We start from the raw sequence: 22,427 nt of genomic DNA, 5'->3' as shown, positions 1-22,427 counted from the left end.
TACTGTTAAAGATTTATTGCAATAATACAATAAAATTTAGAAAAAAAACCAAACTGTTTGTGTTTAGTTACATCTAGTTCTGAAGTTGCAGAGGCCCAAAGCTTCTGCCAGTGACAAGCAACTCCTGGGTGTCCCACCTGAGCCCATATGAAGGCACCTGATTCTCAGCAGAGGGCTGAGCTCTCAGCATCAGGTTCTTCCTTGGCAGCTCAAATTGGCCACGCCAGATCGCTGGTCACAGACAGAAGTCATGGCCTGAACTGCACTTCCCGCATTCATGCTACGCAGAAGTGCTGTGTAAACTTGGTAGTCCATCTTCAGGTATCTATAATTACAGATATTCCTGCCCTCCCTCCCCAGAACCACCTGGAAAACTAATACTGGCGACTGCACTCAAGGTGCACACGATTCTTCCCTAGCTACATATGTGCAAAACACTTTTTAAAAGAACAACCCCCAGTCTGTTACAAAAGATGAACAAACGACCCATCCCACCGCATCTGAATGCCCTTGCAGTGCTGGTGTGCACTCTCAGTGCGTGACAAATAAAACAGTTGGAAAACATGGTCATGAAGTATATGGCTTAAAGAAGTTTGTGTGTTGGGTTTTTCTTTCCCTAGTAAAGTAAATGACAGCGTACAAAGCTGAATCATGACCTGATGTTTAAAGGCTTCAAAGTAGCATGAGAGGCAGCAATGAAAATGTGACTGAAATGCCTGTTAAAAACAAATGAAAAAACCCAAACATATTTATATGGCAGGGTCCAGCAGAAAAAAAAATGGGGGATCAGAAAGGCTAGGACTGAGGGGGACATTACCTAACAAAATACATGCAGTGAGTGCAGAGTTAAGGGTCTTTGGTTTAAAAAAAATTAAACCATTGACAACAGATTCACATCCCCAAAGAGCTGCCGTACAACAGGGAGCAGGGGTCTGGAGACAGGATGCTGAACCAGCACCCCTGGCATGGAGCTCACTGGGATAATCAGGCATTGGGTACCAAAACTGCTTTTCCACCCCATTCTTGGTGGGGACAGGAGGCAGCCATAGCTGGCCTGGAGAGCAACAGAGCAGAACCACCCCAGAATACTCCATGAGATGGGCAGGTAAGCCAGCCCCACAGCAGGGTTTCAAAGATTCAGGACACTGCCAGGTGGCAGGGATGTGGCTTGTGCATCACCTGCCGTGGCCTTGCGTGCCCCTGTTACGAGCTGCAGCACTGCAGGGACGCAACAGGGAAGCGTCGGAAGTCTTCCCTCTGGGAGGGATGGGAGGATGCTTTTACTTTAATTTACCCCATGGAGAAGTACAACGTCCCAGCCATAGAAAATGTAAACCATACGTTGGCAGCCCTGCTGAGCAAACCCATCTTTATGTCATCCATACCGCAAGGCAGAGGAAGTGGAGGAGCACTTGCTAACAAATGCTTCTGTCAGTATCGCACCCCTGCAGTTTTACAAGCGAGCCACCAGCTGTGCTGTGGGCATTTCTGCAGTGAAATGAAATCAGCTTCTTGGCATTCAGTAAACAAGAAGAGAAACAACCCACCATCGACATAAAATAGAATAGGGTTTAAAACGCATGTAGTGTGTGACTTCATCAAATTAGCTCAAAATGAGGTTTTGCTAACAGTAAAAAGTGGCAACATGGTGTTGTAACTGATGAATATTATTGCAACAACACAATCCTGTGTCTGTATCAAATGTGGGTCTAAGCTAAGAGAACATCCAGTGTTTCTTTGGTGTATGATATTGAGAGTAAAGAGCCTGTGTGCTTTGGACAGCACAACACAAAACTTCTAGACTACCTACCAATGGAAACAGCATGAAACAAGCCAGTTTTCTACAGCAAAACTGGATAAAAGTTCACAACTGAAGCTAAAACAAGAGCAATTGGCTGTGTGAATTCCTCTCCGCACTGCTTCTTTGTATTAAAAATATGGCAACAGAGATTAGAAAACATGTTAAAAATGCAAAATTTTCATGTCCTGAATGAAAAAAAAATTAGAAATACGCATTTCTGCATTATGCAAGACAGATTTAAAACACACACAAACGGAAACCCTGTAAGCAGTTAAGAAAATGTGAACTGCATTTGCACCACTGTCCAGGCTGCACAGAGAGCAGCCTTCTCTCTGTATTCATCCTGATGCAAACACTTCAAAACCTGTTTCTTCTTTAGAAAGTAGAGCTGGAGGCTGAGGAGTCCTTTTTCTTCAGGAGAATCATAGAATAGTTAGGGTTGGAAAGGACCTCAAGATCATCTAGTTCCAACCCCCCTGCCATGGGCAGGGACACCTCACACTAAACCATGTCACCCAAGGCTCTCTCCAACCTGGCTTTGAACACTGCCAGGGATGGAGCATTCACAACTTCCTTGGGCAACCCATTCCAGTGCCTCACCACCCTAACAGGAAAGAATTTCCTCCTTATATCCAATCTAAACTTCCACTGTTTAAGTTTTAACCCGTTACCCCTTGTCCTGTCACTATAGTCCCTAATGAACAGTCCCTCCCCAGCATCCCTATAGGCCCCCTTCAGATACTGGAAGGCTGCTATGAGGTCTCCACGCAGCCTTCTCTTCTCCAGGATGAACAGCCCCAACTTTCTCAGCCTGTCTTCATACAAGAGGTGCTCCAGTCCCCTGATCATCCTCATGGCCCTTCTCTGGACTTGTTCCAACAGTTCCATGTCCCTTTTATGTTGAGGACACCAGAACTGCACACAATACTCCAGGTGAGGTCTCACAAGAGCAGAGTAGAGGGGCAGGATCACCTCCTTCGACCTGCTGGTCACGCTCCTTTTGATGCAGCCCAGGATATGGTTGGAGTTCTGGGCTGCAAGCACACACTGCCAGCTCATGTTCATTTTCTCATCAACCAACACCCCCAAGTCCTTCTCCGCAGGGCTGCTCTGAATCTCTTCTCTGCCCAACCTGCAGCTGTGCCTGGGATTGCTCCCACCCAGGTGTAGGACCTTGCACTTGGCATGGTTAAACTTCATGAGGTTGGCATCAGCCCACCTCACAAGCGTGTCAAGGTCCCTCTGGGTGGCATTCCTTCCCTCCAGGGTATCAACCGAACCACACAGCTCGGTGTCATCGGCAAACTTGCTGAGGGCGCGCTCAATCCCACTGTCCATGTCAGCAACAAAGATGTTGAACAAGACCGGTCCCAACACTGATCCCTGAGGGACACCACTCATTACTGGTCTCCAGCTGGACATTGAGCCATTGACCACAACTGTTTGTGTGCGGCCATCCAGCCAGTTCTTTATCCACCGAGTGGTCCATCCATCAAATTGATGTCTCTCCAATTTAGAGACAAGGATGTCGTGTGGGACAGTGTCGAACGCTTTACACAAGTCCAGGTAGATGACATCAACTGCTCTACCCCTGTCCATCAGTTCTGTAGCCCCATCATAGAAGGCCACCAAATTGGTCAGGCAGGATTTCCCCTTAGTGAAGCCATGCTGGCTGTCACCAAGCACCTTGTTGATTTCCATGTGCCTCAGCATGCCTTCCAGGAGAATCTGCTCCAAGATTTTGCCAGGCACAGAGGTGAGACTGACTGCTCTGTAATTCCCCAGGTACTCAACAATGCAGACAGAACCAAGACACAAAAGTGCCGTCACAGAATCCGTCAGTCCGTAGCTAGCTAATTTACAAAATGGTACCATCACAGTCATCTTGGGTAAATAAAAAGGTTTTTCTGGTTTACAAAATGAAAGTCTGACCTTTTCTTTGTTCCAGGCACTACTTAACTGAATACGTAAGGTTTACTACAGCATTGTTGGGGAGGGATTCCTTCCACAAATCCTATGATCCTTTTGCCATGCTTGTTAGCGATGTCCAGTGTATGCCTTCAGCCACGAGGTCACCGAGGCAGCAGCAGAAGAGATCATTCCACCAGCACTGCTGCTGGCAATGGGCTGAGATACCTGCGTGCTCTGGCTCTGCAGCATCTCCACCTGCTGAGAGGGGATGTCACAGAACCTGGGGCTTGGCAGATTCTCCCAGTCTGTCCCTAGGTCTGTCTCTTCATCGCTGATGTGCTCATCTCCGCTCTCATCTGTCTCACCAGTGGCACTGGGATCCACAAACTCCATGGAGTCTTCAAGATCAGCACTGATTTCGAAAGGCCCAGACCTGTGAACATGAACACAGTGCCATCAGCCTGTTTGGTACCATGCAAGAGAGGCACTGTCCATTTGCCTGTATGAGTCCTGGGCATGCCAAAGCACCCTGCTCTACCATGCGTACAGCAGAGGAATTACAACACCTCTGTGTCTATCATTTGGCAAAGAGAAACCCACTGGCTACAGAGCTAACTGTAGACAATGGTGAAATGAGAACAGTTGGCTGAGGAAGTGATAGCTGGGTTCCAAACCACAGAGCAAGAACAGCAGAAGAGATGTTCTGCTTTGGCAGGGGATAGTGAAACATGTACACACAAAAGAAAAAGCTATTGATAATAACTCACAGCTCCACTGGTGGAAATCTCAGCTTGATGGGGAACAGCTTTTATTTTTAATGCTAGGCCTGGCCAGGCCAAGACAGCTGAAGCTTTGTCAGCAAGAAGAGTGTAGTTTACAGCTTACAGAACTGTGCTGGCACAGCTCACTAGTGGAGACTTCCCATTGCAGCACTTCACCCTGAGCAGCATCTCAAGATCTTTTTTACTATGCAGCTGGTCAAACGCTGGAAGAGGTTGCCCAGAGAGGCTGGGGAATCTCCTCTGGAGATACTTAAACCTCTCCTGGCCACTCGTCCTGAGCAACTTGCTCTAGTTGGCTCTGCTCCGAGGGGAGCCATGGGCTGGATCTGCAGAGGTCCTGACCAAACCCACCTGTGCTGTGACTCCATATTCCCTGCTGCCACTGCCTGGTGGGAAAAGCAATTGCATCCCACCCCATCCCGCTGCTTGGCCAAAAGCTGGAACACCTTTACTGAGCCAAAGCAGGCAGTTCCAGAGGTCAGAGAGGTGATCATGGAGGCGGTGAAAGGTGGATCCCCCACAGCAAGCAGTATCCCTGGCAAAGTTCATTCCAAAGCACAAAGCTGCTCAGCAAAACAGGAGTAAGAATTTAACATGGGTAGTAAGAGTACTTCTCCAGCCTTAGTGGGACAGGGAACCTGAATCAGTGATTTACCATGGAAAGTTTTAATCCAGAAAATTAAAGCTTGGTAAAATTATATGTATCTGAAAACAGCAGCTTATAAAGGAGACTATCAGGTAACTATAGGCTTAGATATCTAAAGGAAAATAAGGAGAGCTGGTTGCTGCAAACTTTGCAGACAGCTGAGAAATCATAACCCAGAAAGGAATGGGAGCGCTGCCTTCTGTTAAGCATTTTGCTTAACAAGGCAACATAAGAAGAGAGTCATCAGGTTTAAGACCAGAGGGACCATTAGATCATCTCCAGTAACCTCCTCTCTAACAAAGGCCATTACTTTCTACCCGTTTCCCCTGTCCTTTGCCGAGTAACTGCCCATTAGCCTGATGAAAGCATCCATTCCAGAAACATATCCAGCCTTGACAGGATGACATAAGGGAACAGAGAATCCCCACCTTCATTCTTGTGGGTGATTAATCTCTGTGTTAAGCACATTTGCCTCGTTGCAACCTAGTTCAGACTATTTGCTTCCACTAGTGACTATAAAGCCATTTGCTAGCCTGTATTTTATGGCCATGAAGGCATGTAAAACAAGTCAATCTCATCCCTAGCAAGCTAAGTCAGTTTCATACAGACTAAACTATACCCTTTGCTGATTGATGTTTTCTCCAACTCTTCTCTGTAACCTTTGGGTTCACTACATGGACCTGACTGATGCGTGGGGAGCTCTGTAACATCTGCACAAAGAAATGAGACCCACAGTGGCACTTGGACCTTTTACAACAGTTCTTCATTCTCTGGGTATTTCCTGCACTCTTCTTGTTTTCAGGGGCACAGCAAGCACCTATTTTCTTCCAAACTGAGCTATGCTACAAAGATTTGGCTCCCCATACCTTTGGGCTGAATCAGTAGGGCTATACCCAGAGAACATAAGGGAAGTGATGTTCTCCTTAGTGGTACTGAAGGTTTTTAAATAAAACTAGATCTGTACATGAGAACAAAAGTAGATTTTGGAACATTACTAAGTTTAAGGGGAATAAAACACTAGTCAGATTAAACGAATATTTGCAGACTGTCTCAGGCACAAGTGACTTGTGATGGGATTATCCCAACAGGAAATCAATGTTGTAAAAAAAAGATTATTAAACATGGTGCGCTCAGCCCACAGGAACCGATTTTCTTTTCATCGTGTACTAACAGCAGCAAAGTTGACTTTAATCTTAATTTACATATAAATTAATATTATTTGAAGTGCTGACTTTGGTCTAGGGTGTTCACTCAGTGGAAGTATTTTGGGGAAGGCTTACCTAGTGTTTGTTTTAGGGTTTAAACTGATGGATGCTCTCAGTATTTACCTGAGATGTGGGTAGGGTGGTACTTGGAGCACAGTGGGACTGCCTGGCACACATACTGCTGTCCCCTGGAGGGAAGGAGTTTCTGCTTCTGAGCATACAGGAAACAAGCCTATAATCAGCTACATGGCCTCCAGAAGAGCCTGCCACATGCAGCAGCACAGCACACACATCTCTGAAATCTGATTTCCTACTCGGGACCCCCTTTTTCTGTCCTCTCTTGTCTCCTCCTTGTAACCACCCTGATTTCTGATGTGCTGAGGACTGATCTATAGCAGATGAGAAGAATTTCCCTCCTAAGCAACAAGGCAAATGCATTACTCCAAACGGGATTCAGTCACAGGTGAGCTGAGATACTGCTTTTCTTACCTGCCCAAGTTCTTGGTGTCTGGGCTGACCAGGTACATAAGGTTCCTGAGCGTATGCAGTGGGTGCAACAGATCTAAATTTACATGCTACCATGTGGAAGGTAAGAAAGAGACATGGTCAGTTACAATGGGAAACCTGCAGGCACAGCTGATCTTTCAAAAGCTATTTAGAGAATCCCAATGGGCATTTCCCCTACCTGAGAGAAGCAAAGGTGCAGGATATTAGCATTCAACTTCTTCACTGCCCGTGTGAACCTGTGTCTGCTGAGATTCTCTCCACAGAACTCACTATTGAAAGACCATACACACGTATACATGAATAGACAGAAAGCACAATGCTGTGAAAATACACTCTCTGGAGACATCAGCATTCTGTGTCCTGACTTCCTAATAAACCCCAGAGTAAACACACTCAAAGTGAGCACTTGTTTAAACTGTACAGCCAGTTTGAGAGTGTTTAGGAGGTTATTTTTTCAGCTAGCAAGACTGTTAGCATTTCATCAACCAGCACTGCTTGTGATAGTCTCATCCACTTCAACAGGACAGGCGTATGAAACTCAAAGACCCACTGTAGCCAAGCTATTCTGGCTCTCCTTTTAAATCCTGCATCATTTCCTGTTCCCAAGCTTTTCCTTCTGTGAAGGCTCAGCTCCCAAGTAACAGTATAAACTCCCCACACAGAGACCCTACACAACTTTTGTGCCCTCAATTTGGCAATCACTATATTAAACACTTAAAAGAATCTCAGCAGCATCTTTGAGATCCCAGAAAGACTGAACAGGTCTACAGCTCCCTCAGTACTTCTGTACAGACTCCATCTATTCCACATTGACATTAAAAATCTAACAGTGCTTTTCATCATGGGATTTACACAACACTCTCCCAGCTGTCTGGCAGCCAGCTATGCTCCCCATTGGCATTTTATCCCCAAAAGAATCACACTGCTACCACGTCATTATAAAGCCTTGTTCTGCAGCACTTAATGTAGTGGAGCTATTCAATATGACTAAGGGTTGCTGAATTGGTCTGGGATTTTGTAAAGCACAGTAGGGTCTCATAAAATCAAAGTGCTATTCATGGATGTCATATTTCATTTCCAGTTTGAGGATGCTGAATATGTCAATTAGAAAGCTATTATTTTCAACTATGGTGGCTGGTCTACACTCTCAGGAGGTAAAAAAGGAAGGAGGCACTGTGGACTGTGGTCTAAAACCCTACTAGTCCTCCACTCCAAATTAAACAGCACAAAAATCCACGAGATATCAACTGGTACCACAAAGCTGTTCCAAGCAATGACTTTGTTCCCAAACCCAAACAGAATTAAGATCAGTCAAAACTAGTCACTGATTCACCTCAGAGGCTTGCATTTACTTGCCTGTTGCAGAGCTTCTTGGGAAGATTTACATCAAGTATGAGAGACAAAGTGTTAACAAGCTGAGTTGCATAGCACAATGCAGCACTGATAGTGTAAGCAGGGTTATTATGTTCCGTATCTGAAAGAAATAAAAGCATCATGAAAGTCTCATTTCAAATGAAGCCTCAGTGGATGTGTCAATCTGTTACTGAAGTCTACTCTGGAAAATGTCATTTGTGAGTATTGTGAATAGCCTGAATTCAACAATTATTTACAGTGACATCTGTCAGAAGTTGGTAGAAAATAGTAATTCTTGGGATTCCTGTTAAAATGACGGCATGTGAACCATGTCAAAACTGTGAATAATTAACTTTATCTATTACACTGTGCTGTGTCCCAGTGAGCATTTCCTGCAAAAGAGGATTTCAGTGGACTAATCCTTATACTGGTGTTTATTTCTGATTCAGGTTTGTCTGGGTGAGAACAAAAGGGCTGGGCTACTGCTCCTCAGTTGCCTTCTGCTGGCATCCAAGGCTGCAAGTTCTATAGCTTCTGGAGTATCCCAGATGTCTAATCAGACCTTGCTCCTTACCCGGTCCTTGTGTAGTCTTCTTCTCTTCCACCCAGTTGTAATATGCTGAATAGTCTCCATTATTAGGAAGGGTTATCCAAGGCCCTGTGATGCTGATGCTGGTGTCCCCGTTGTGATCATCACACACCCACCTCCCAGAGAGATATGTGGTTCTCCTGGCTTCTGCAAGCTTGCTCACAGTGCTAGAGGTCATAGCATTGTCGCTCTCAGAAGACACATCTGCAGGATCTCTGTAACACCCAAAGAGGAACGAAGTGTTTTTAAAGAAGTGTTAAAAATACAGTCAGAGATACACTTGGCAGGCACTTCACCAGATTTCACAGAGAGCAAAATCTTCTAGAAACACTCCTGCAAAATTCCTCATTCCCAAAACTACTTCCCTTTGTTCCAGGATTTTTTATTTTACTTACCTATTTTATCTATTTTAAGAAAGTTTACAAATTTATCTATTTTAAGAAAGTTTAACATTGGACACATTCCTCAGCTCTCTTCTGGGGGAGATGCTAGCACCTCCAGATTCTTCTCCTCTGGACCTCTGTTTTTTGGGTCAGATGCTTTGCCTTTGGGAAACACCTCCTCCTCCCCACAGATGCTAAGGGAGCCAGAGTGTCTAGCTTAGACTTACATGACTCACTTCTGGGTGTCTAAAGCTAAGTCAAATTAATCCAAAAGGATAAACCTACTATACCTCATGCTTGTCTTTACTTCTTCAATGGGAAATATGACTGATGTTAGTTCTAGGATATGCATCCGACGAAGATTTGCCAGATGCTCATACTGGGTTTTCAAGTCATAGACTTTTTTCTCTACCAAGTCTCCCAGCTTGTGGTTATGCCTCTGGATCTTCTCTTTCTTCTCCTGATGCCGCTGAGCCCTGCGATAATGTTTCTGGTTCTCCTCTTTAATTCTGAGAAGCCCCTCTGCATCTGTGAAAACGGCAGGAGATGTTAGCCTTGAGAAAGGAACTATGAGGTACTTGTAGTAAGCCTGAGAAAAGCATTAATATTCATAGCAAACAAGATCTAGAACAGCTTAAAGCAGAAAACCCTGCTAAACTATTCACGTTTTCCAGCTGCTCCGTGGTACAACTTTTTAATCTTTTCTGAAGATCTCCAGAGAGACTGAAATTGGGACTATTCTTTCCCTATCTTTTACCCAGCTATTTTTTGATTTAGAGCAGAAAAGCCAAAATCTCACAGTTTAATTAAACTTCTGAGGTAATCATCACAACAGAAATAGCTTGACTGTACATGTTTGCATGGTGTTGGCCAAAAAGACAGGCATTGCTTGCAGCCAAAATCAAGAGCTGATAGCATCTTCATTCACCATTTCTGGCATCACTGCTGCTATTAATGAATGGTGTTTGGGCTTAGCATTCATGTGTGTGCTCTTAAAGCACTTGGATCCCAATGATGCAGACTTTGTGTTACCACAAGGGAACACTGACTGTCTCCCTTTCCAGTCACAAAATGAGAAATCAAAGAATCACAGAATGGTTTGGGTTGGAAGGGACCTCAAAACTCATCCAGTTCCAACCCCCCTGTCATGGGCAGGGGCACCTCCCACTAGAGCAGGCTGCTCCAAGCCCTGTCCAACCTGGCCTTGAGCACTGCCAGGCATGGGGCAACCACAGCTTCTCTGGGCAACCTGTGCCAGTGCCTCAGCACCCTCACAGGGAAGAGCTTCTTCCTGATGTCTAATCTAAATCTCCCCTCTGTCAGTTTAAAGCCATTGCCTCTTGTCCTATTCCTACAGGCCCTTACAAAAAGTCCCTCTCCAGCTTTCTTGTCAGTCCCTTTAGGTACTGGAACTTGCTCTAAGATCTCCCTGAAGCCTTCTCCAGGAATGAGTTTATGTACTGTACAGTTCTGCAACTGCATGAATTTACTCCATGCGCCAGACACACTATAGCTTAGAAAAATATCCTTCAAGAGCACCTGCTTATTCTCCTATACAATAACTGACTGCAGTAATGCTTCCACAAACATGAGGTGCTAGAGTCAGCCACCTCTGTCCTTCAAAGGCGCACAAAAATATTCCCCAAATACATGCCTAAAACTCTTAGTGTCAAAACCCTAGTTTGAACAAAAGCCCCCATCTGCTAGGTGCTCACTTCCTGGTGTTATGGCTGAAAAGACATAGTGTTAGTCAGATTCTATCAGAGCAAGGCATTATTTTCTTTTAATCAAGAAGTGGGATAACTGTTCCTTGCACAGGATAGAAGCACTAAGCCCTGACATCGTTTTACTGATCTAGGTTGATTGCAAGGCACAGATGAGATGAGAGTTACAGTAAGAATTCTCTGTGGCACCTGCTACTCAAAAAAGCTGCATTCTATTATTACTAAAATCTACAAAAGTTCTAAGCAGCTATAGTTATCTCAAACAACACAGTCTGTCAGTCTTCCCACTAGGGGAGGAATAAAAGGCTACATCCAAAGACCAAGACCCAAGACTGATTCCCATCCACAGGTCTGTGCCCAGCCATGCTCAGGTGGCACACGATAGCCTTCTGTTAGTCCTGGTTTGCACCTGCAGAGCTGGAACTGGTTGGTCCCTTGCCTAATAGGGTGGGAGACCAGGATTGCTGGAAGCCTCCTGAGTATGCTTGCCCTTGCAGACACAGAGGGTGCTTTCTCTGAACGTCAGGAATTATTTGTAGTCATCTAACTGATCTGTTGCCATCCGTGATGTGTGCTTGGTAAGAAGAAAGATCTGACATGTGGGAGATGCAGAGTCCCAAATTAAAGGAGGTGAGAACAGCTTCTCTGTGCAGATAAGAACTAATAATCCTTAGGTTTATAAAATAAATGACCTCCTGTTAGAGGAATGTCGTGGTTTAAACCCAGTCAGGCAGCTCGTTAACTCACTTTCCCCCCTTCTTTCCCTCCCCCTACTCCCAGAGGGATGGAGAGGAGAATCAAAAAGAATGCAACTCCCACGGGTTGAGATAAGAACAGTTTAGTAACTAAGGTATAACACAAATCACTACTGCTACCACCAATAATAACAATGATAAAGGAAATAACAAGGGAAGAGAATACAACACCTCACCACCAGCCGACTGATAACTCTCCCCCCACCTCAGCCCAACCAAGCACCGACCGATACCTCCTGAACCCTGCAGACTCCCAGCCCTTCCGGCCAACTCCCAGTTACATCCTGGGCATGATGTGCTGTGGTATGGAATACCTCTTTGGTCAGTTTGGGTCAGGTGTCCTGTCTCTGCTTCCTCCTGGCTTCCCCTCCTCCCTGGCAGAGCAGGAGGCTCACAAAGTCCTTGGCCAGACTAAAACGATCAGTGTTATCAGCTCTGTTCCCAGGCCGAAAGTCAAAACACAGCACTGCACCAGCTACTAAGACGGAGAAAAATGACTGCTACCGCTGAACCCAGGACAAGGAACCATAGAAAAATCAACTTTTCTTTGAGTGACACCAAGAATCCCTATATGCCAGCTAGTTATTCAGCCTTCATTAAGTATTCCCGTAACATTAATAGAAAATCAGTTAATGCTTGCATTCATACTCCCAAACTCCCCCTTTGCATAAAGAATAAGAGACAGAAGAAGAGTAAAATGTCCATCTGCTCAATTTTCACATTCCTGTTCATAGAGTGAACTCCCTTTTCTGCAGGTCCAACAGCAATTATTTGAGAAGCAGGCGAGAACACTGCACACACACTTCCTCTTTAGTAGTCCCAGGGCAGAAACAACTGTCCTTTTTTTGGCATAGCACTTTTCCTTTTTGATCCAGTTAATGAGGCGATTAAAATTTGTCCCCAGAAGTATTTCAGGACACCTCTATGTCCCACACATCTACACTGGCTGATGAATGCAAGCTTGGCCACACCGCCATCTGCCCAACAGAGCACTCTGCCAGGTATGTGCAAGATCGTCACCTTGAACTCTTCTCCACAGACAGAAGGCAAACGCATGTATTTTAAAACCTTACTTGAAGAAGTACCACTTATAGAAGTGTCCAGAAGAGACAACTCAAAAGCAGGAATCCAGGGTACTAGAGATGGTTCTTATTTCAGGTAACTAAACTATGCCGTACCCAATAGAAGAGAAGCAACCTATTTACATTTTCTAATGTCCTCAAGAGTGAACCAAGTTGGGTTTCTGAACTCCACTTCCCAGTTAGTCCCAAAGATTTACCAGCTGCAGAGCTGCATTTTGATAACAGGTGACTAAGGTCCTTGAAGTCACATTGACTTCCTCCTTTCTTCACAGGGTAATGAGAAAAAGTAGTTTATTGACTTCATAATATTCTTCAATGTACTGAAAAGCTTGCTTCTGTTCACCTTCCTATTCTCTAAACCAAATTTTCCTAGATGTTCCTTGTGTTTTATTCCTAATATGCTCCTCCAGACTTTCTCCAGTTGATTTTCAACTTCCTTAAATAGCTCAAATTGGACACCAGACCCCCACTGAGGAAACACCAATGCTGGGAACAGCAGGAAAACTACTTCTACCTAAAATACAACACTTAGGCTAGGATAACCCAGAATGAGGTCTGAACCTTTCTAAAGCAGTATTAGATTGATAATTTTTATTTAAATTGTAATTCATAGAATCATAGAATAGTTAGGGTTGGAAAGGACCTTAAGATCACCCAGTTCCAACCCCCCTGACATGGGCAGGGACACCTCACACTAAACCATGTCACCCAAGGCTCTGTCCGACCTGGCCTTGAACACTGCCAGGGATGGAACATTCACAGCTTCCCTGGGCAACCCATTCCAGTGCCTCACCACCCTAACAGGAAAGAACTTTCTCCTTACATCCAGTCTAAACTTCCCCTGCTTAAATTTTAACCTGTTACCCTTTGTTCTACCACTACAGTCCCTAATGAAGAGTCCCTCCCCAGCATCCCTATAGGCCCCCTTCCTATAATTCCCCTGATCCTCTCCTGTCAAATCTCACCACTGTCCCCTGCTTTGTGTTTGTATGTTTGTCTTTCCTAAACAATGTGCAGTTGACTTTGTCCTTCTCAGATGACACTGTCAAGTTATCTGCATGACTTTGAATTTGATCCTGTTTTCCACAGGAGCCGTATCATCATCCACCTTGGCTTCCTCCATTCTACCTTCTATTCTACCATACAAGATATTATGGAAAATATTGAACAAAAATGGGCCAAGAACCAGCTCCTGCTGAGCTCCACCTGTCTCACCTCCTCAGTTTGACAAGTATCATCACCCTCTGAATGCAGCCTTTCTGCCCTTTTGTGTCAATCTTACAGTGATTACACCCAGAGCAAATGTTTTTGCTTGCTCATGAGATGGTTTGGTGTAGTGCCCAAAGGCAAGGCATGTTGCATCTTCTGCTTTATCCTTCACGTGATCCTCAGACAAGGGGTTGATTTGACATGGACCATTCTTAACAAAGCAATGCCTATTTTTAATTACATTACCTTCTAGCTACTTGCAAAGTGACCAAAGGTTTATAATAGCATGACTGTATCACCAGTTTAAGGTTCTCCCTTCCTCCACCCTTTGAAAACTGATACTGTTTTCACTCGGTTTCCTGGGACATGCTCTGTCCCATGTGTTCTCAAGTCCTCCACAGACAACTACAGCTTGTTCCTTAAGTTCCCTAAGGAAAATCTCATAAGGCCTTGCTGCCATAAAACAATATTTAGCTGTCTGTTTTCTTTCCTCAGTGTGCAGTTCTCCTATGATGTAAAATTTAACCTGGCTGAGCAGCTGATCACATTTCTTTGTGAGAAGATGAAGCAAAAAAGATAATGAATGCTTCAGACTTCTCTGCACTGTTATTTGCTGTCTTTCCAGTTAACTAACAGACTTATCTACTTCATCTTTTTCTTATTTTACATTTCTTATTGTTACTATCCATCCTCATTAATTGAAACCATTTTGCATCTCAGCCTTTTTGATGTTATCATCACATGCTTGTGCTATTCCTTTATAACTATTGTCAAGTATATGCCTCTGCTTTCACTCTCTCTATGGCTCATTTTGAATTTCAAGTCATAAAAACATTCCTGATTCAATCAATATGCTTTTGAATATGTTTCCTATATTTCCTTTGCACGTAGGCTGTAAAGAGTGCTGCACATTCTCTTCCGAAAAATGGTCCTACAAATCTCTCATGAGCAAAAAATCTAATGAGTTTCAAAACAGAAGCTGCTGACAGAGAGCAACTCCCCAGCCTATGCCATATTTCAATGGCTCTTGCTCTAGTAGGATTTTAGCATTTCTAGACAGGTGTGGGTTAAAATTCATCAGTACATGAAATTCCTAACAGCTGCAGAGCCATTTGCCTCCTCTTTATCAAGAGGAAGTGATCAGGAACACCACACTAAATAAAGCCATCTCTAGGGACAAAGCCAAAGTCACAGGCTGCTAAGCATTTACTTTTAAAACTGTTGCAAAATGATTGCCATCCAGCTGAATAATGTCTACTGTTTGCTAATTAAAACCCAAGCATGAAAAGGCTAAAATCCACTCACCGATTTGCCTTCAAGTTGATTTAAGAAGTGACTGTTTGAAAATTCATCATTTTTAAAACCTTAAGATTCAAATTCACATCAACTGATTTTTCACTCTAAGGCACACAGTTTCCCACATTGCAAAAGCACAGGCATTACTCACATCTTGTCATTTCATCATTTTCTTTGCAAATGGTCTGTTTCAGCTGCTCAATCCTCATCTTGCAAGACATTATTTTCCATCTCTGAAAAAGAACATTCAGCAACTCTAGGGTAGAAAAGACTTCAAACACACTGACTAATGATTAACAACAAAACCAGCAGCTCTAGTGCAAAAGTAGCAAGATGTTCTTAATTGATCATATGAACAAATAAATATTTCATATGCTGTTTTGTGCACAGAAGAATGCCACAAACAAACTGAATGCTGAGTATAAAGTCAATCAGAATAAGTTATTGAACAAATATCTGATAAGAAACGAAAAGAGCTCGGAGCACTCTGCTTGCAGAGCCAATTTCAGTTGTGCTTACAACAAGATTTTTGGGAAAGCAACACAATACCCTCAAGGTAAATTGTAACTTTAAACTATGAGATCTAGGAATTCAGAGAGTTTAAAAACTATGGGTCACTTTGAATAACTCACCAGCTGATCAGTTATCTCTTTCCCTTCCATGGCCTTCAAAACACTAGAGGAAAAAACATGATTGAAAGTTTTATGACTATCTGGACTGGGTCTGTCTCCAGCAACAGCACATTAGAGAAACTGTTTTGTTTTTCTGACAGTTCTTATAGCTTATTTTCATTTAATAACTACAACTTACTGCTTTTGGAATTCTTTCTGTTTGGTTTTAAGACGCATCAGCCTTTCTTTCTTGTCTGAAAACCTAGAAGAGATTAAAGGGTTTAATTGGTATTTTCACAATATGGCATTGCAAGTTGTCTGAAAAGCGAAAAAGACCAAAGCTTGTGACAGACAGCCTCTAAACTGCAGCTTTCTGGCTTAGTCTTAGGAAATAATGGCTAAATGTATAAAACTCGCAGAATTCTACAGCACGTCTCATTGGAATTGCAACAGAACCTCCAAGCTGAGGAAACATCAGCTTGTTGTGTTAGCAAACTTGTAAGCAAATTGCTTACTATTTCTAGAAGATTTACAGCTTAGTAATGTCAATTGTCTGTGGAATAAGAAAAATATATAGTATCCTAAAAACTTTTAGTCACTGGAGAAATTAACAATACTATTTCAGATACCATAGTGAGTCTGAACTGCGCTACTTCACAAGCTGTGATGGCATCAGCTGAGTCCACTCCGGTAGTGGGAAATGCAGGTTTTCATACACTATGCACTGCATTTTCTCCCTTCTAACATGGAAGGGTCTTGCACTTTATTCATTAATGATTCCAAATAGGACAGCACTCAAGACTTTTACATGACATCCAAATCTTTGTTGTTTTAGTAACAGCGATGAGTTCAATTGTCTTATACTAAACACCTGTAGCTATCACGAGACCATAACCCAAATGTCTGTGTGAGTTCTGCTTCACCAGATAGACGTCTGAGGTATGAAAACTGCAAAATACAGATCAGAAGGGAATTTTTTCAGGATTCATCATCCTGTGTTTTCACCCTTTGAATACGCAGCAGCTGCCATGCTCTGCTCTCCTCCATGTTCCACAATGTATTGAGAAATACACTTAAAGAAAATACGAACAATGTACATTGAGAAATTACAATAAAGCATGAAGCGACAAAGCTAACAGTAAGAGCAAGCCAGACAGCCAAGAGATTTGGGCAACATAAGAAATAGCAAATGTGCTTTGTCTTCTGCCAGCGTATGGCTTCCCAGCTTTCCTTTGTCCTTGCAATGTTACAGCGCTGTCCTAATCCATGCCTCAGAAGTGTGTATTGGGTTATATCACTGTGGAAAAACAACTGATTTCCCTCTGCAACATGTAGAGTTGACAATTTCACCCTAACAGTGGTCAAACATTTTACCTACCAATCCACCAAGTCCTTTATTTCACAGGTATCTAATCTTTGTTCAGAAAGAATTATACAGTAAGCCTTGACAGGATGACATATTGGGCCTCCATCTCTGCTCGACTCTGTGGGTGTCATTTCAGGTAAAACTTGAAAATGCTTCATTTTTTTCCTTGAAGTGCTTAAGTCTGAAAGCCTGGTGACTAACTTTGGGTTCAGAAAGAAGGTAATCACCCTTCCATGTGCATTAAAACAACAACAGAACTACTGGCTGTTGTCTCATAGACAAGCAAAAATATGTTTTCCTTCCAAAACAAGCCAAATACAAATGAAGGTGGCTTGGCATAAAAGCCAGAGGCCACGCGTGAGCTGGAGGAATGTGGTACAACTGGAGTCTGGCTGCTCAACCCAGCGCGTGTTCCTTCTTCCTGTGTGTCCTCACCCACCAGTCATCATGGAAATTAGAAAAGTGCACTGTACGAGACTCCTGTTTACCACAGAGCAATGCACACCTACTGTACCCCGACCTTTGGCTGCAACCAAAAATAACTTGGCGCAGAAACACATCACTCGGCAGTCACACAGGGAGAGCGCACTGGGGTAATCTGGCAATTCTTCTCAAAGCTGGATTAATGGGCACAGAGTCTAACTAAATGCAATTACCCAAATCACGTCCATCACATCAGCAAAAAGTTGAATGATCTGTCAAGAATCTGGGACTAAATTAAGTTCTTACTGCTGAGGGAAGACAGAAATATTTGTGAGAGCCTGCAAAAATTGCAGCTCACCACGCACTTCAGCAATTGCGTCAAACAGCTCCTACAAACTCCTGCAGCAGGTTTCTCCTGAGCAAACATTTCCATTTCTTTATATAGCTCCAACATTAATTGCACTGCATCGTGTAACTGATTTTTCTCTATATATCTACAGCCTTTTGATTTGGCAGAGAAACAAAACTTTAGATGAATTATTATAGGAACTTCCATAAAATGTAAACTGAGAGGAGAAAACTCAACATCTCAAATTATTCATTAAATGTCTCTTTTTCCTCACGTCTTACCATATTAAGCTGAGATTTTTCTGCGGTCACCTGCCTTATTCCCACATGCTCATAGTTAGAGAGAAACAATCAGAGGAAGGCCTTCCTAATCTACAGGAACTGATTAATGCGGAAGGAGCTGAGGACAGCAACAGGTACCCCCACTACTGTACCTATTCACTATAATAAAACTCCATCACTGCAAAAAGTCACTATTCCTGATTATAAGCCACAGCTTAAAGAAGTCAGACAGGCTTAGACATCACAATTACATTGTCTTTGGCTTTTGCCATCTGCAGATGCAGGAGACAAAGCAATTCAGTACGCCTGTAAAACACACTGATAATTTCTGCATATGACAGGCTGGAGTAAACTCCCGGGAGGAAGAAGAGTCTCTGAGCTGAAACCAACATCAAGATACCGGCTTAGCTTTTGAATATACCATGCATTACTAATGAAAAGAAGAATGTCAGTGATGTTTTTACTGGGCGACTTCCGGACAACTCATCCTTAATTATAGCTGTACTTCAATAATTAACCTTAACAGCTCCTCAATCTCTCTCCCTCACAGATACAGGGTGTGATTTTTCCAAACATATGAACTTCAATCTTACTGTTGCTTTTATAAAAGTCCACACACAAAACAGCCCAATGCAAAGAAATCTGAAATAATTCTTACAGTTAGAACATGAAATCATTCATTATCTTCTACAGAAAAATCACAAGAAAATTGTAAATAAAAAACACCATTGGACACAAGAAGTAACACTTGCTTTCTTTCTGCAGGAGGGAACAATCCTTCCCCCTGTCTGTTACACATCAAAAAGACAAATGGGAGGCCCAAGTGACCCCATACACTTCCACATTCTGAATTTCTCGCACGGCGCTAATAACTGAGCCACACCAAAAGCCCTTGTCATGACCCTGTCGGCCTCCTCCAGTGCCGGCCATAATGTTGATCTAAAATTAGCCCAGGTACTACTAGAAGGCATAAAACAAACAAACAAGGATGACAGTAAACACATTCCGAAATCCAGCCAGTTAAGTGCACCTGTCCCTGCATGACTTTGGCATGGTGTGTGGCCACCGTTTCAAAAGTCACTGCCTCCCTCTGTGCTCCCATTGCAAGAGATTCATAGACATCCACTCACTGCATAGAAACACAGAAAACTGACCTCTGAAGTGACAAGTTCCTTCTCACTTTTGTATCTGCCATTTGAAGTATTAAGCATAGAACACAGAAAAAACATTGTTTTAAACAAAATTCCATTATCTTCAAAAGAACAAGAAGAAGCCCAAACTTTACAGAGCTTTGTTCCTACACTTTCCTGCTGCAATCAAGTGGTCTTATGTTACGTACTTTGTGTTACTCGTATATCTGACGTTGTTTCTTTACTTCATTAATACGAGGTTGCCATTTTCAGTAAATTGTGCTACTGCTTGGGTAAGTTCTGAGCAGCTGGAGAGGCAAAGCCTGGGGAAATTGAGCATATAGGGAGTCCCCAGGAGAACAGAACAGCAGTGATCCCCACAGATGGAACCACAATGTCCAGGCAGAGGGGGAAAAAAAAGACATACAGAAAAAAAAAAAAAAAAAGACAGACACTTACTTGCTGCAGTTAAGAATCACAGTGTAAATATACAGATTTTCTAGCCACAGATGAATAGGACAGTCAAAACACCTTAGGAGGATGGAGTGAAAACTGTCAGACAGAAAAACTGATCTTGTTTCATGTGAGAAGATACAAGGAAGTCAGAGAGAGGGTTTGTTTTTTTCCCTAACAAGCTGTTGCTTCTGGTACTTTGGCTAAGACTGTTGCTTTATGTTTTTTCTGATGTGCACAGAAACTTCCTAAGCCTTGGTTAATACATAACTACAGTGCTTCTCCTGTAATGAAGGCTACAGCTGAATTTCTATATTTAAGCCTGATATTTAGCCAAAATCTTAAGTCTACAAAATGGGCAGGAATATAAGAGTTGGTTTATACTCCAACTTCCAAATCCCAATTTTTCGTGGAAGCTACAGATTACCCTGAGCAGTCTCACACAAACACAGGTTTTCCATCTATTTTAGAATGACTAAATACAGTTTGTGGTTCCATGACACAGTTTTTTCACATTAAAAAAAAAGAAAGAAGCAAGCCCATCCAGTGGCAGACTAAGGTCTCAATTTTGCAAGCTGATTCATGCTGGCTGACACCCTATGCCCACTCCCACTGATATTCACGGCAGAAAAAACACCACCGTCCCAGTGGCTGTTTGTGTGCTTGGTAGGACACCAAGAGCCTTTGGTGCAAGGACCATACTGCACCACATGCTGCTTACTGCCTTCCCAAAATAGTTCAAGAAATCACTCTCAACAGCTGCTAATGAAGCTACAAATGAAGGACCAAGAACATTGAGTCAGCCAAAAAAACAGAGCTATTCTGGAGCCGCTGTGGGGCAGACTTTTTAAGAATCTGGGATGGCCACGCTGTGAACAACAGCTACAAAGGGGCAATCTGCATCTCAGTCATGAAATAACGATAGTTACTTAAAGATATGTGGCTCGTTCAGCGACCCTTCCATAGGGCCAATGCTCTACAAAAAGGTGCAGGAAGATGCGTGATTAATTGGTGGGATTTTTGTAATTTTAAAGAGGTGCCTACGATTAGGTCTGCTTATATAGAAATAAATAAAAGTGGCGTTTTCTCGCGTACCTTCCTGATTTCATTCAGTGTTTACAGAGACCACTGTTTTAACACATGCTGCTTAAAAAAGATATGCATTTCAGATATCCTACCGCACGGCTCTCTTTTTGCCCTGAACTGTCTGGAGCTTTTGTTGGCTACATCAACACGGGCACGCCTGCTGGCAGCAGCACCTGACTGAGTGAAAGCAGGGGCGCTGTATTACTAATTATTATTACTATTTTAAGCAAAACGCTGTGGGTGCTGCTCTGCCCGCTTGCCCAATCCCCCCTACCCCCACCCCCCCCCAAGCAGGCAGCCCGGCGGTGGGCCCGGCAGCGGCGGGCCCGTCCCCCGCCCCGGTGTTGCTGCTGAACAGCGGGGAAGGGGGATGAACCACCTTCTCCCCACCCCCCACCCCTCCAGCCCTGAGGGGAGCGGGGGAAGGGCAGCCCAAGTCAAGGCAGGGTGCTCCTTGCCCCAGCTCCGGCGACGGGGCAGGGGGGCAGAGAGAGGGTGTCCCGTTCCGCTGCCGTCCCCGTCCCCTGAGGGCCGCCAGTACCTCTCGGAGTCGCGACCGTCGAAGAAGACGAAGTCTCCGCTCTGGACGCACTTGGCGCACGTGAGGCGGCGGCGCGTGGTGTTGCAGAGCGGGCACCGCTCCACCGCCACATACAGCCCCTCCGCGTCCTCCTCGGCACCCCGCAGAGTCGCCGGCCCGGCCCCGACGCCGCCACCCTGCCCGCCGGGCTGCGGCCGGCAGCCGCTGGGAGCCGCCATGATGGGCTCCCCGCGCCTGGGTCACGTGGGACTTTGTGTGCGAACAGGGCATTGTGGGAAGCGGGCGCTTGGCTTCAGTGCTCGGGCCGGCCCCCTTCGACCCTAGCCCAGCGCCGGGCGGCGGTGAAAGGAAAGGGGGAGCAGTCCCAGCTTCAGCAGCACGCACTGGCACTGCGGGACCCCTGGCTGGCGGCAGCACCCGCTGGAAGAGGCAAGGCTGCCCCCTCCCTGCTCCCAGAGAGGGGGGACATGGTGGGTGAGCTGCGGTATACAGCGGGCAGGTCAGCCCGGCTCCACTGGGACTGGGAGGGAACTGTGCAAATCTGAGGTAAAACAGAAAAGAAAAAAGCTTGGAGAGCTTAAAGTTTACTGTTTAAAGCCTGCAGTAAGCAGCGTGGTTATATTCTGCTTCCTGCGGTGCTGGGTGCTCGCATGAACCTCAACAGGCACTGCAGGTCTGTAACCATTGCATGCCCCAGGAGGGGACATCTTCACTAGTTACCCTCACTGCAGTCTCGAGGGGGCCTCCTGCGCAACAGCCAGTCAGGAACACTGCTGCATGGGCTACGTAGAGCAGCCAGCCCCTATATGTTTATAATACCAACACTAATCTTTGTAAGAGGACAATTTGAGCAATAGAAGTGTCAAATCTTGATACACATCCTTAAGAGTGACAGACAAAGACTCTTCACCCCAGCCTAAAGGTTGGAGCCAGAATCAGGAGTT

The 22,427-nt window shown here is 44.3% G+C and overlaps 1 protein-coding gene across 3 annotated transcripts; it reads right to left on the bottom strand.

The window, feature by feature from the left end:
• ATG14 (autophagy related 14) lies at window positions 1-21,726 on the bottom strand. 3 transcript variants are annotated; one of them, XM_062618432.1, is made up of 11 exons: window positions 21,484-21,588; window positions 20,952-21,119; window positions 16,054-16,116; window positions 15,876-15,918; window positions 15,395-15,476; window positions 9,468-9,705; window positions 8,780-9,009; window positions 8,205-8,326; window positions 7,031-7,117; window positions 6,835-6,920; window positions 1-4,145 (listed from the first exon to the last, which is right to left on the bottom strand). In XM_062618432.1, exons 2-11 carry the CDS (start codon window positions 20,963-20,965, stop codon window positions 3,839-3,841), a joined length of 1,272 nt encoding a protein of 423 aa, XP_062474416.1. In that variant the 5' UTR covers window positions 20,966-21,119; window positions 21,484-21,588; the 3' UTR covers window positions 1-3,838. The 3 variants fall into 3 exon arrangements, with proteins under 3 accessions (XP_062474416.1, XP_062474417.1, XP_062474414.1); XM_062618433.1 differs by having other exon boundaries at window positions 21,035-21,119; XM_062618430.1 differs by lacking the exon at window positions 20,952-21,119 and having other exon boundaries at window positions 21,484-21,726.
• Between the last annotated feature and the right edge of the window lie 701 nt (window positions 21,727-22,427).

The sequence above is a fragment of the Pezoporus occidentalis genome, unplaced genomic scaffold, assembly GCF_034315485.1.
Source record: "Pezoporus occidentalis ecotype Australia unplaced genomic scaffold, CSIRO_AGI_Poc_V1 ctg200, whole genome shotgun sequence".
Taxonomy (NCBI): Eukaryota; Metazoa; Chordata; class Aves; order Psittaciformes; family Psittacidae; genus Pezoporus; species Pezoporus occidentalis.
The sequence above is the reverse complement of the archived record's forward strand: the minus strand, read 5'-3'. Positions and strand labels throughout refer to the sequence as shown.

Coding starts and splice junctions, on each gene's coding strand:
- ATG14 (XM_062618430.1), bottom strand. CDS start 21,701: ATGGCGGCTCCCAGCGGCTGCCGGCCGCAGCCCGGCGGGCAGGGTGGC. Junction 15,919..16,053: donor CAGAAAGAATTCCAAAAGCA/GTAAGTTGTAGT, acceptor TTTTTCCTCTAG/TGTTTTGAAGGCCATGGAAG. Junction 15,477..15,875: donor AAGAGATAACTGATCAGCTG/GTGAGTTATTCA, acceptor GTTCTTTTTCAG/AGATGGAAAATAATGTCTTG.